This window comes from Bombina bombina, chromosome 3 (assembly GCF_027579735.1).
Source record: "Bombina bombina isolate aBomBom1 chromosome 3, aBomBom1.pri, whole genome shotgun sequence".
NCBI classification, from domain to species: domain Eukaryota; kingdom Metazoa; phylum Chordata; class Amphibia; order Anura; family Bombinatoridae; genus Bombina; species Bombina bombina.
In genome coordinates this window covers 113,271,853-113,286,513 of record NC_069501.1, presented here as the reverse complement: position 1 = coordinate 113,286,513, position 14,661 = coordinate 113,271,853, and the positions used below count along the sequence as shown (strand labels likewise).

Here is a 14,661-nt window from a genome sequence, read left to right as displayed (position 1 = left end):
TAATGCTTTGGGTTTCTCAGCCAGAGAAACAGATAATTTATCCCTAGGTAGAACAACAGTGATCATATTAACTCTGTCAGTCAGTGATCTATTGTATGTCAATCATAAACATAATATAAGGAGTACTGTCTCTTTAAGAACTTCTAAACAGAGGAAATATATAGGAGGCGTTATTAGGAAACTGCCCTTTATAACCTCACCTCACTAAAATCATCAGTGCTTAGTTATGCTAATTTCATGTATCTTACTTGCTACAAGAATCTAAACTGTTGCTACATCTTCCTTTCCCACTGGTGCTGCGTGATAGGAACTTATTACAACTCTACTGCTTCCATCCAACAAATTCCCAGAGACATTTCTTACCTCAACCTTTGTATCTGTTGAACAATAGCTGTTGTTAGCTTTTACAAAAGAGACACTTTCATCAATCTGAGTCTGGGATTCACCACCTGTGTAAAATCTGATCAGCATCTCCACCTCTGAGCCACAGCGTCTTAGAGTGTCTTCAGGGAATACCCCAAAACCATCCACACTGCTTTATAGCTTCTGAGAGGAATTCAGCATCTCTACTGCAGACACCGCTACCAGCCCCTCTTAAACAACAAACACAGGATACAAATTTATTCATCTTGTCAGTATATGGCAGGGTTATAACACAATATATTTAATAATTATCCTTTAAACTGAACCCCAATAAAATATGCATATACTAGAAACCATAAAATTAATATAAATTCCTGAATTATTTTTATTAGTTAATATCTATAAACACATTGAAATATATTTGTAGGAACCAGAGTATGAGTCAGTACTATACACGTTTAACCCTTTCGTGACAGGGTTAAAGTGCCTACATCGGAACAACTGTTCCAATGTAGACAAATTGAAACTACGCGATCGTGCATACGATCGCGAGATTTAAATTATTGGATTGCATCTGGGGGGCGTCCCTACAATCCTAGGAATGCCCTCCAGACCGCGATTAAATCCTTGAAGCAAAGAAGGCTTCAGGACAGCCGTTAGTTATGACGTTCTATTCCGTCATAACGGCTTTAAAGCCCAGTCTAATTATGACGGAATAGAACGTCATAACGGCTTTAAAAGGTTAAAACTATTAAAATATGCTATACAAAGTTCATAAAAGTTTACCTTTAAAACTAGCCTTATTCACAATAGCCTTTCATTCAATTAAGATTCCAAGATATTTAGCTATTAACATTCAAACTGGTACAATCAACAGTGCTAAGTTAAACAATAGGACAATATACACTCTAATTGAAATACCAGAGATTATATATATATTCTATATGTGAACAGTTAGTTTAAACTACACAGGCTATGAATACAAGGTTAAAATACAATTTATTTATTTAAGTCTGCTACATACAGCAACAATGAATGTTTATTTAAAATATTTTGCATATAAGGCAAGCTTAAAACTACACAGGACTATGAATATAATTCTAAAATATAAATATGCTCTTTAAATCTATCAGTTGTAGTTTAACTGCAGTGACTATGCATATATTTAGTTTTAAAATATTATCTGTAATTAGCAATCTTTTTATACTTTACCCAGATAAACAAATCGATATCCAATAATTCTCAACAGGTCCAATCTCTCCACAGAATACCAAAATTGGAGTATTGTTGCATATGGAGAATAAAAGTAGCTGTTTGCTTATAATAACTGCAGCAGTTATTCGTCCAGGGTTTCAGCAAAACAGTTTACCAGCCAAAGTTAGCAAGAGTTAGCCAGCAGCCCCCTTTCTCTCTCTATGCTTGGGGTTAAATCATCTGATATCACCCTTCCCCTTTTTTGATCAGTACCATCATTGGTGAGATTGGGAACGCCCAACGGAAGCTTGTCTCGATTGGTTATCTGGGAAGTATCTCTCTGATTGGCCATAGAAAATGTCATTTTTAACAGCCAAAGCCTTCTGGCTGTAATACTGGACCTTGGCCATCAGGGGGCAGCAGACAAACAAACAAATTCATTTAATCATTTCTAATATTTAAAAATATTTCTTTAAAATGTGTAATAAATGCCATAATTTCTTTACATTAATCATTTACATGTTCAAATGTATTGTACTATGTCACATTATTCCTTCTGATTATTTTAATATGAAACATCAGTATTCTTTTTAATATCATATTACATCAGAGTAATTTATACTTCTAACTATTAGCTTAAAATCCATTTAAAATAGTCTTCAGTATCCTGGCATTTATATAAAAACTAGGGTTGCACCGATACCATTTTTTTAAGACCGAGTACAAGTACCGATACTTGTTTTCAAATACTCGCCGATACCAATTACCGATACTTTTTTTTAATGTCATGGGACAGTTTACCAAGCACAATACAGACTAATTATTTAAGATTGCTTCTTTATAATTATGAAGGACTGTAGCTCAAAATACATTATGAAATAATAAAACAGGTTTTATTTGTCACAAAGTTCACAGAACATGTAAAAAAATAAAAATATTATAATAAAATATATTAACAACAACAATAAATAACAAATATAAAATTGCAACCAACCAAAAGTGCCATACAGTAAAAAATAGAACAGAATACTGTTTAATCATGGCGAACAACACTATGGGCTAGATTACATTTGACTGGTAAGCTTTACCAATGCTCTCATTACACGTCCTACTCCATTAAAGGCTATGGAGTTGGAAATGTGAACAGAGCATCGGTAAAGCTTATCAATCAAATGTTATCTAATTACCTTTTACCTATAATTGCAGGATGAGTGTTCATTGGGATTAACTTAATTTTTCCTATGAGTACTCTTCCTGCAATTATATAAGCTAAGATGTTCCTCAGAGTACAGTATGTTTTGAACATAATTGTGCAAGATGAGAACTAGCAGTATAAAAGTCAATCTAGCAATTAGAATAATTTTTCAAAAGTTAGTGGCAAGTTCTTTTTAAGGAACAGAACAGAAGCATCTCTGCATGTTGAGCTATAAGTCTGTTTTTGCTATCAGTAAGGAGGTTCAACTTTCCACACTACTGCATGGGGCAGAAAGATATTTTTGGGTCATTTTAGCCAGAGCTGGAAATCTCAGTTTATTAACTGCCCAGTACTTTAGGGGTTTGTTTGAACGCAGTACAGTGATCTCTCCTACAATAATACAAATAACAGCAATTTGTATTGGCAGAACAGTAGTAAACAATTTTTAGTTTAGTCTCCACTCCAGCTTTAAATGAAATGGGAACATGCAGTTTGAAAAAAACACCACAAGATAGCATATGGGTAGTAAGTGGAGGTATCGGTTTAAGTATCGGTGCATTTGCACGAGTACAAGTACTCATGCAAGTACTTGGTATCGGTACCGATACCGATACCGATACTAGTATCGGTATCGGTGCAACCCTAATAAAAACCATAGCGTATTTCATATTCAGTACTGCACTGCATCCCAACATGAATATAATATATTTCATATTTCTAATAAATCCTGAATGCATGAATCTTGTCTGTGCAGATCTGAAATAAAAATAATAGTGTTATTAATCATTGCTTTTTAGGTCCACCAATAGCCATATGAAACCCAGCATGTATACATTTATTAAGCAGATATTCATCCAGATATCCCATTACATTAATTGTTCCTATAATTTTCATTAGATTTTTGGAAAACAGAGAGAATAAATAAAAAAAAAAAAGGTTTTATTTTGGAATAATTTAAACATTTTATATCCACTAATGCAGTTATTCATTTAATTCATTTCAATCTGAATTGCATTATAGACATGTAATACAGTCTAAGGTATATATATTAAATATTCTGTTGTCAACATTACACAGGCTAAGGTATTTTGAAATCTTAAATCCGGGCCAGATGTGTATGGAGCTCCACAGGGGATTATTTAACTTGTGTTTGTTAAAAATTATAGTTCTAGAAAACGTTTGTGTTTTCAAACCTTCTTCTAGACGGATCGGCTCCTCACCTTGGCAGGAAACCCATATATGGGCATGTATTTTTTAGGCTCCATACATTCCAGGATGTGTGCTGATTTGGTTGACCAACAGCCCTTGCTTGCTACCCCCTGCAGGGCTGTGAGCTTCAAAAGCTATGTTATCTTTTAATTTAAGCTATAAAACTCTGCTCTTTCTCAAAATCACTTTTTAAATTACTTTGTGACTCATCCTGTGTAATAACAGCAGTGGGGGAGGATTGAATATGGGTTTCAAGTCAATTTTTCTGAATGAATGAATCATTTGGTACTGATTAGCCAAATATATAATAATATATATATATATTAATCTTTACATATACCTTGACAATCTTTACACTTACCCTCCTGCTTGTCTAAAAAGTGACTACATAATAGTTACTGAACTGTTACTTTGTAGCTACTAATTATATTCAGTGTTTTCTGAGACTTTCTGCTACACAGTAGCTATCAAGATTTAATTGAGGAACTCTCTTTTCTAACTAACCTTTAAAGGGACAGTATTGGTTCTTCCTTTATAACAAACTCTTAAAGGGACGGTGTTGTTTTCTTCAAATGTCACAGAACCCATAAGTGAACAGTGCTGCTTTCAAACCCTTAAAGGGATAGTGTTGTCTTCTTCAAATGTGGCAAATCCTTAAAGGGATAAGTTCTCTTTCTACTAAGTGATAACATTGCTCGTTATCAAATATAACTCAACCTGTAAAAGCACTGTGTGCATCTTAATAAAGTCAATTCACCTTTAAAGGGACAATCTGGCTCTACACTAAAATTGTTATTGTTTAAAAAGATAGATAATGCCTTTACTTCCCATTTTCTAGCTTTGCACAACCAACATTTTTATATTAATATACTTTATAACATTTAAACCTCTAAATTTCTGCCCATTTCTAAACCACTAAAGACAGCCTCTTATCACATACTTTTTTTATTAGCTTTTCACAACAGAAGACTGCTAGTTAATGTGGTCCATATAGATAACATTGTATTCATGCCAGTGGAATTATTTAAGAGTCAGCACAACACAGCACTAGATGGCTAAAATGCAAGTCACTAGATAATAAATAGTCATGTGATCAGGGGGCTGTCAGAAGATGCTTAGGTACAAGGTAATCACAGAGGTAAAAAGTGCATTAATATAACTGTGTTGGTTATGCAGAACTGGGGAATGGGTAATAAAGCAATTATTTATCTTTTAAATCAATAAAAAAAATATCGTAGACTGTCCTTTTAAAGGACTGTGCTGCACCTCAACTAATTATTTAATTCTTAAAGGGACAGTCTACACCAGAATTGTTATTGTTTTAAAAGATAGATAATCCCTTGTTTACCCATTCCCTAGTTTTGCATAACCAACACAGTTATATTTATATATTTTTTACCTCTGTGATTATCTTGTATCTAAGCCTCTGCAGACTGCCCCTTTATTTCAGTTCTTTTAACAGACTTGCAGTTTAGCCAATCAGTGATGGCTCCCAGGTAACTTCACGTGTACAAGCACAGTGTTATCTATATGAAAAACATGAACTAACACCCTCTAGTGGTGAAAAACCTGTTAAAATGCATTCTTAAGAGGCGGCCTTCAAGGTCTAAGAAATTAGCATATGAACCTCCTAGGTTAAGCTTTCAACTAAGAATACCAAGAGAACAAAGAAAAATTGGTGATAAAAGTAAATTGGAAAATTGTTTAAAATTACATGCCCTATCTGAATCATGAAAGTTTTTTTTCGACTAGACTGTCCCTTTAAAGGGATGCATTCTGCTTTTCTGTAGTTGTGATCAAATTCTAAATAAATTAGTTCCTGACACATAATTACTGTAAAATACTGTTCCTTTTTATTGTTTTTTTATTATTTGTTATGTTTAGGTTACATCTGTTTTCAAAATGCATGAAAAACTAGTCTTTTCCCCAGATTTCTACTAGCCCTGGCTCTGTAACCACTGGAATCCCAAACTCAACATTTTTACAGCAGAATGCTACCACAGAAAACTTATGTCTGTGAAATGAGGGGAAATGTTACAAATTTGCACTCTCGCCCCCCTTAAAAAAAAAAAAGAAGTCTCAAACCTGAAATGTTCTCATCGCACACTATATTTACCTAGGTACCCACTAAAAAAAATGTATGACTGAGACTCAAACCCTCCCATTATAAATTGACCCTAAAAGTGGAACTTTCATCGATCTTCATCATTACATTAGGACTTAAGTTCATTTGTAAAGTGTTTATATATGTACATGTACCTGTAATGTGATCTAAAGATCAGCTTGTTTTCCAAGGAACTAGGACCACCCTGAGCTGAGATATTAAGGTTTCCATAAACATCTGTATAACCAAAATTTGTTGTGCGCCATGACGCAAAAATGGCTGTCGTGGTTAAACCAAGTAAAATAAAAAAATGTGGTTTTGCAATACCAAAGCATAGAGATAATCACTTGAAAAAAAAATAGGAAAATGTAAAATGGTCAAGCAACCTATGTTGGACCACTTAAGATGGATTAACAATATACAATTTATGGGGATTTATAAAATGGGTACTAATGGTTATACCTCCTCGTGATACCCAACGTAGTGAATTATCTGAATTCCTAAGCTCAACAGATGTTTGTGCAATACATAACCCTATCAATGCAACATTAATTTGCATACTTCTAAACCTTATAAATGCATCTATATTGGAATGATTATCATACCAAACATAACCATTGCTTTATTGCTCTTCTAGTTAATTTAGGCTTAATTACTTATCAATAATGTCAAAATTAAACTTTCATGATTCAGATACGTAGGTCATGCAAAAGAACTTTTCAATTTACTTCTATTTTCTGTGTTCTTTTTGTATTGATGTGTTTAGCTAGCTCCCAGTGGTCCATTGTTATTCCTTTAAAAAAGGATAACAAGAGAATGAAGTAAATTTGATTAAAGAAGTAAATTGTAAAATTGTTTAAATGATATGCTCTATCTGAATCATGAAAGAAAAATGTTGTGGTTTTTAATAATTTTTCTACAGATACTTCTCACATCCGAGTTAGTCATTTATTGGCCGCATTGCGCGTGAATACTTTCCAGTTGTTGAAAAATGTAGCAATGGAAAGAACACCCACAGATATGAAAAAGGTGGCCGTTTACATTTCTGCTACAGGTAAATAATAGAATTTCAGCTGAAAAATTTACACAATATCTAACACAGATTGTGACCTGTTATTATCTGAGTGTTTACCTGTAGGTTAGGTAAGAATATAAATGTGTTTTCAGAAGTATATTCTGTCCCAGTCACACAAAATGAATGGTTGTGTTGTCAGCACAAGAACATTAGGAAATTAACTTCAAAATATGAGCTTGCTCTAATCTATTTATGTGCAGTTTATCACAAACATTAAATCCCATATTCACTATTGTATAGAGGATAACATTCTGAGTTTAATGTCCCTTTGTTTATTTATTTATAAAATGTTTTACCAGGAAAAAAAGACATCAAGATTTATTTTGTATTTAAATATGTGCTGGGATTTGCTAGCAGTACATAATATTGTACAAATAGTTACAATTTTACATAGCAATACACATACACAAGGTAGGTCTTTTTATGATTCAGTATATCATATACAGCACAAAAACATAATTTATGTAAGAACTTACCTGATAAATTCATTTATTTCATATTGGCAAGAGTCCATGAGCTAGTGACGTATGGGATATACAATCCTACCAGGAGGGGCAAAGTTTCCCAAACCTCAAAATGCCTACAAATACACCCCTCACCACACCCACAATTCAGTTTAATGAATAGCCAAGTAGTGGGGTGATAAAGAAATGAGTAAAAAGAAAATCATAACCACTATAAAAAGGGTCGGTCTCATGGACTCTTGCCAATATGAAATAAATTAATTTATCAGGTAAGTTCTTACATAAATTATTTTTTCTTTCATGTATTTGGCAAGAGTCCATGAGCTAGTGACGTATGGGATAGCAATACCCAAGATGTGGAACTCCACAGAAGAGTCACTAGAGAGGGAGGGATAAAATAATAACAGTCATTTTTTCGCTGAAAAAAAATAAATCCACAACCCAAAATATAAGTTTTTTATTCTCATATTGAAAAGAAAAAAACTCAAACCTAAGCAGAGGAATCAAACTGAAACAGCTGCCTGCAAAACTTTTCTACCAAAAACTGCTTCCGAAGAAGCAAATACATCAAAACGGTAGAATTCAGTAAATGTATGCAAAGAAGACTAAGTTGCTGCTTTGCAAATCTGATCAACTGAAGCTTCATTCTTAAAAGCCCACTAACTGGAGACTGGTCTAGTAGAATGAGCTGTAATTCTCTGAGGCGGGGCCTGACCCAACTCTAAATAAGCCTGTTGAATCAAAAGCTTTAACCAAGATGCCAAGGAAATGGCAGAAGCCTTCTGACCTTTCCTAGAACCAGAAAAGATAACAAATAGACTAGAAGTCTTCCTGAAATCTTTAGTTGATTCAACATAATATTTCAAAGCTCTTACCACATCCAAAGAATGTAAGAATCTCTCCAAAGAATTCTTAGGATTAGGACATAAAGAAGGGACAACAATTTCTCTACTAATGTTGTTAGAATTCACAACCTTAGGAATAAATTTTAAATGCAATCCGCAAAACTGCCTTATCCTGATGGAAAATCAGAAAAGGAGATTCACAAGAAAGAGCAGATAATTCAGAAACTCTTCTAGCAGAAGAGATGGCCAAAAGGAACAACACTTTTCAAGAAAGTAATTTAATGTCCAAAGAATGCATAGGTTCAAAAGGAGGAGCCTGTAAGCCTTTAAAACTAAATTAAGACTCCAAGGAGGAGAGATTGATTTAATGACAGGCTTGATACGGACCAAAGCCTGAACAAAACGGTGAATATCAGGAAGCTTAGCAATCTTTCTTTGAAATAAAACAGAAAGAGCAGAGATTTGTCCCCTCAAGGAACTTGCAGACAAACCCTTTTCCAAACCATCCTGAAGAAACTGTAAAATTCTATGAATTCTAAAAGAATGCCAGGAGAATTTATGAGAAGGACACCATGAAATAAAAGTCTTCCAAACTCGATAATAAATCTTCCTAGAAACAGATTTGCGAGCCTGTAACATAGTATTAATCACAGAGTCAGAGAAACCTCTGACTAAGCACTAGGCATTCAATTTCCATACCTTCAAATTTAATGATTTGAGATCCTGATGGAAAAACAGACCTTGAGACAGAAGGTCTGGCCTTAATGGAAGTGGCCAAGGTTGGCAACTGGACATCTGAACCAGATCCGCATACCAAAACCTGTGAGGCCATGCTGGAGCTACCAGCACCACAAACGATTGTTCCATGATGATTTTGGAGATCACTCTTGGAAGAAGAACTAGAGGCGGGAAAATATAAGCAGGTTGGTAACACCAAGAAACTGTTAACGCATCCACTGCTTCCGCATGAGGATCCCTGGATCTGAACAGGTACCTGGGTAGTTTCTTGTTTAGATGGGAAGCCATCAGATCTATTTCTGGAAGACCCCACATCTGAACAATCTGAGAAAACACATCTGGATGGAGCGACCATTCCCCCGGATGTAAAGTCTGATGGCTGAGATAATCCGCTTCCCAATTGTCTATACCTGGGATATGAACCGCAGAAATTAGACAGGAGCTGGATTCCGCCCAAGCAAGTATCCGAGATACTTCTTTCATAGCTTGGGGACTGTGAGCCCCACCCTGATGATTGACATATGCCACAGTTGTGATATTGTCTGTCTGAAAGCAAATGAACGGTTCTCTCTTCAACAGAGGCAAAACCTGAAGAGCCTGAAAATAGTTCTAAAATATTGATTGGTAATCTCGCGTCTTGAGATTTCCTAACCTCTTGTGCTGTCAGAGATCCCCAGATAGCTCCCTAACCTCAAAGACTTGCATCTGTTGTAATCACAGTCCAGGTTGGAAGAACAAAAGAGGACCCTTGAACTATATGATGGTGATCTAACCACCAAGTCAGATATAGTCGAACATTGGGATTTAAGGATATTAATTGTAATATCTTTGTATAATCCCTGCACCATTTGTTCAGCATACAAAGCTGGAGAGGTCTCATATGAAAACGAGCAAAAGGGATCGTGTCCGATGCTGCAGTCATAAGACCTAAAACTTCCATGCACATAGCTACTGAAGAGAATGATTGAGTCTGAAGGTTCCGACAAGCTGAAACTAATTTTAATCGTCTCTTGTCTGTTAGAAACAGAGTCATGGACACTGAATCTATCTGGAAACCTAAAAGGTGACCCTTGTCTGAGGAATCAAAGAACTTTTTGGTAAATTGATCATCCAACCATCTCTTTGAAGAAACAACACTAGTTGATTTGTGTGAGATTCTGCAGAATGTAAAGACTAAGCTAGTACCAAGATATCGTCCAAAATAATACGCCATTCTCTGATTACAGAGAGTAGGGCACCGAGAACCTTTGCAAAGATTCTTGGGGCTGTCGCTAGGCCAAAAAGAAGAGCGACAAATTGGTAATGCTTGTCTAGAAAAGAGAATCTCAGAAACTGACAGTGATCTGGATGAATCGGAATATGAAGATATGCATCCTGTAAGTCTATTGTGGACATATAATGTCCTTGCTGAACAAAAGGCAGAATAGTCCTTATAGTCACCATTTTGAAAGTTGGCACTCTTACATAACTATTCAAAATTTTCAGATCCAGAACTGGCCTGAATTAATTTTCTTTCTTTGGGACAATGAATAGATTTGAATAAAACCCCAGACCCTGTTCCTGAAACGGAACTGGTATGATTACCCCTGAAAGCTCCAGGTCTGAAACACACTTCAGAAAAGCCTGAGCCTTTACTGGATTTGCTGGGATGCGTGAGAGAAAAAAATCTTCTCACAGGAGGTCTTACTCTGAATCCTATTCTGTTTTGGACAGAATCTGCCCAAATGTCTTGGAAAAATCTTAATCTGCCCCCTACCAGCTCAGCTGGAATGAGGGCCGCATCTTCAAGCAGACTTGGGGGCTGGCTTTGGTTTCTTAAACGGTTTGAATTTACTCCAACTTGATGAAGGTTTCCAATTGGAACCAGATTCTTTGGGGAATGATTAGGTTTCTGTTCCTTATTTTGTCGAAAGGAACAAAAACGATTAGAAGCTTTAGATTTACCCTTAGGTCTTTTATCCTGAGGCAAAAAACTCACTTCCCTCCAGTGACAGTTGAAATAATCTAATCCAACTGAGAACCAATAACTTATTACCTTAAGAAAGAGATAGTAATCTAGACTTAGATACAATGTCAGCATTCCAATATTTGAGCCACAAAGCTCTTCTAGCTAAAATAGCTAAATACATAGATTTAACATCAATTTTGATGATATCAAAAATGGCATCACAGATAAAATTATTAGCATGTTGAAGCAAGCGAACAATGCTAGACAAATCAGGATCCATTTCCTGTTGCGCTAAACTTTCCAACCAAAAAGTTGATGCAGCTGCAACATCAGCCATAGAAATGGCAGGCCTGAGAAGATGGCCAGAATATAAATAATCTTTCCTTAGATAAGATTCAAGTTTCCTATCTAAAGAAGTACTATCTTCCATAGGAATAGTAGTACGTTTAGCAAGAGTAGAAATAGCCCCATTAACTTTGGGGATCTTTTCCCAAAACTCCAATCTAACTGCTGGCAAAGGATACGATTTTTTAAATCTTGAAGAAGGAATAAAAGAAGTACCAGGCCTATTCTATTCCTTAGAAATCATATCAGAAATAGCATCAGGAACTGGAAAAACCTCTGGAGTAACCACAGGAGGTTTATAAACAGAATTTAAACGTTTACTAGTTTTAATATCAAGAGGACTAGTTTCGTCAATATCCAATATAATCAACATCTCTTTTAACAAGGAACGAATATACTCCATTTTAAATAAATAAGTAGATTTCCTTATATGGCAGTTTCAGAAATGGGAAGAAAAAAAAATGCAAACAGCATAGCCCTCTGATGAAGAAGGAAAGGCAAGAAGCATATAGGAAGGGGGATTAAAATAATGAAATTATTTGGCGCCAAGTATGACGCACAACGTAAACTGAAATTGTTGTGGCGCTAACAACATCCGGAAATGACACACTTGCGTCATTGAAGACGCACCTTGTGCAGGAAACTCGCTGTCAACTAAGACCCCGGAAATGAGGAATTTGCGTCATCGGACGTACCTAAATAAACCTTGGCATTTTGCGCCCTTGCAGCCTAATTTTGCCCGGGAATTTTAATGAAAAAAACTATCAAATTGAAAAAAGACTATACCCCAGGTAAGAAAAATATTTTCCCAAATCTGAAACTGATAGTCTGCAAAAGGAAATATACATAAACCTGACTCATGGCAAATATAAGTACAATACATATATTAAAACATAAAGTGCCAAACCATAGCTGAGAGTGCCTTAAGTAATGAAAACATACTTACCGAAAGACACCCATCCACATATAGCAGATAGCCAAATGAGTACTGAAACAGTTATCAGTAGAGTTAATGGAACATGAGAGTATATCGTCGTTATGAATAAGGGAGGTAGGAGATGAATCTCTACGACCGATAACAGAGAACCTATGAAATAGATATCCCGTGAGGAAAACCATTGCATTCGATAGGTGATACTCCCTTCACAACCCTCTGACATTCACTGTACTCTGAGAGGAATCGTACTTCAAAATGCTGAGAAGCGCATATCAACGTAGAATCTAAGTACAAACTTACTTCACCACCTCCATAGGAGGCAAAGTTTATAAAACTGAATTGTGGGTGTGGCAAGGGGTGTATTTGTAGGCATTTTGAGGTTTTGTTTGGGAAACTTTGCCCTTCCTGGTAGGATTGTATATCCCATACGTCACTAGCTCATGGACTCTTGCCAATTACATAAAAGAAAATAGGATGTCATCTAATATCAGTAGGCCTTAGAAACATATTTAAGCAATGTGTTACAAGGTAGCTGTTCAGTATTGCACTATTTTACTCTTATGGTGCCGATTGGCTTGAATGAAAGGAAATGTATTCTTTTGTCTTTTGAGGAACAACACTTAAGCTCTTGATCGATACCACAAGGCACACTGGGAGCTGTGCCAGGCTGTCTCTCGTCATCTCAAACAAGTCTGCTGTGAAGGAAGTAAGGAAAGCAGCGGGAGCTGGGATTCCTACACGAGTATGTACTTATGCCAAGATAATGCGTAAAAAGCATCTATGCAAAACAAATTTACTAGCACACGGCATGTAAGGCTGCCCCATGGCTGCCACTGCATCTCTCACCTCTAACACCACACTGCCTGCAAAAGATTATTAGAAGATTATTACTAATTCAGAAACTCAATCTTTACAAAAGTGTGTACCCCCTGCAATGCGGTAACTGAAACAAAATATTGAGTGTTGCAGGTCATCAAAACACCTGCAATTGTTTCCTTTAGTTTCCTTATATTCATAGCAGAATTCACCAAATTAAATAAAGGTCTTTCTCAATGTAGATGCACTAAAGGTTTAGTTACAAAAGATCATGCCCCAATAGCTTAACTTTTCATGTGACTATCTGAAATCTAAAACTCAAAAAGAAGGGGTAATGTTGAATCTTGTCATGTATGTGAACCAATAAACGATATTACATCCAAATAAGATGAATGGATTTCTGTCTTGGCCCACCAAGGCAACCACTTGTCAATTGAGACCTTCCAAAGCAGTACCAACTATTGTAGTGGAAAAAATAAACAACAAATGATTAATTATTATGAAACCTTTTCAGTTCCCAAGCAGTTTGGGTAACAGGGTTTTTATCGGTATAAGTTATGTTACAACTCTTGTTGAAAACTTTTATTTTGAATGTAATTTTGTACTAAAATACTAATAACCAAGTCATAATGCATTATGTAAAACTGTGGTAACCACCAAACTAGGAAGGTCCCAAATATCTGTCATTCTGTTGCAGACTTACACATAAAGATCTCTGTTCTATAGTCCATCCTCAGCCTTCATTTGCTGGGTTTTAGTAAACATCCTGGATAGAGATCACTGCTCAAAACTGTCTGCATGCTCAATGTTAGCCACACCACCCAAACCCTGCAAACACCAAGCACCAACTGGTCAATCTGTAGCTGGATCACCAAAAACTGCCCTTACTGAGTCAACACAAGTAACAGAATAAACAAATAAGAACAGCGCTGAGCCCAAATGTTACAACTCGGCCACTCCCAAACCACCTCCCTCAAAGTGGATACAATGGAAAAGAAACAGATGAAAAAAGGAGGGCACTAGAAAGCTAGATGCAACAAACACATTTATTCATAAACATCTAGTCAGATATTAAACCACAATCAATACATAAAATTGGGGGGGAAAAATAAAAAAAATAATGTATGTTAGTGTATGAATAAAATTATCGTTATAAATATAAAGTGACGTCTCCCTTACCTATCATAGACTGTCCAAACTCTACCCAGATCAGTTACACCCTGCCCTGATTGAGACAACACCTATCATAGACTGTGTCCAAACTCTACCCAGATCAGTTACACCCTGCCCTGATTGAGACAACACCTATCATAGACTGTCCAAACTCTACTCAGATCAGTTACACACTGCCCTGATTGAGACAACACCTATCATAGACTGTCCAAACTCTACCCAGATCAGTTACACCCTGCCCTGATTGAGACAGCA

At 35.9% G+C, this 14,661-nt stretch overlaps 2 protein-coding genes across 3 annotated transcripts in view; one reads left to right on the top strand and one right to left on the bottom strand.

Moving 5' to 3' along the window:
- DNAJC28 (DnaJ heat shock protein family (Hsp40) member C28) overlaps positions 1-582 on the bottom strand; it is a 128,135-nt gene extending 127,553 nt beyond the window's left edge. For both annotated transcript variants that reach the window (XM_053705960.1, XM_053705961.1), the window contains exon 1: positions 364-582. The gene's annotated coding sequence lies outside the window, so the exon portion shown is untranslated. The remainder of the gene's footprint in view (positions 1-363) is intronic.
- LOC128652233 (trifunctional purine biosynthetic protein adenosine-3-like) overlaps positions 1-14,661 on the top strand; it is a 124,017-nt gene that overhangs the window by 80,866 nt on the left and 28,490 nt on the right. The window contains exons 14-15 of the mRNA XM_053705171.1: positions 6,988-7,119; positions 13,029-13,159. Coding sequence (XP_053561146.1) covers positions 6,988-7,119; positions 13,029-13,159 — 263 coding nt within the window. The remainder of the gene's footprint in view (positions 1-6,987; positions 7,120-13,028; positions 13,160-14,661) is intronic.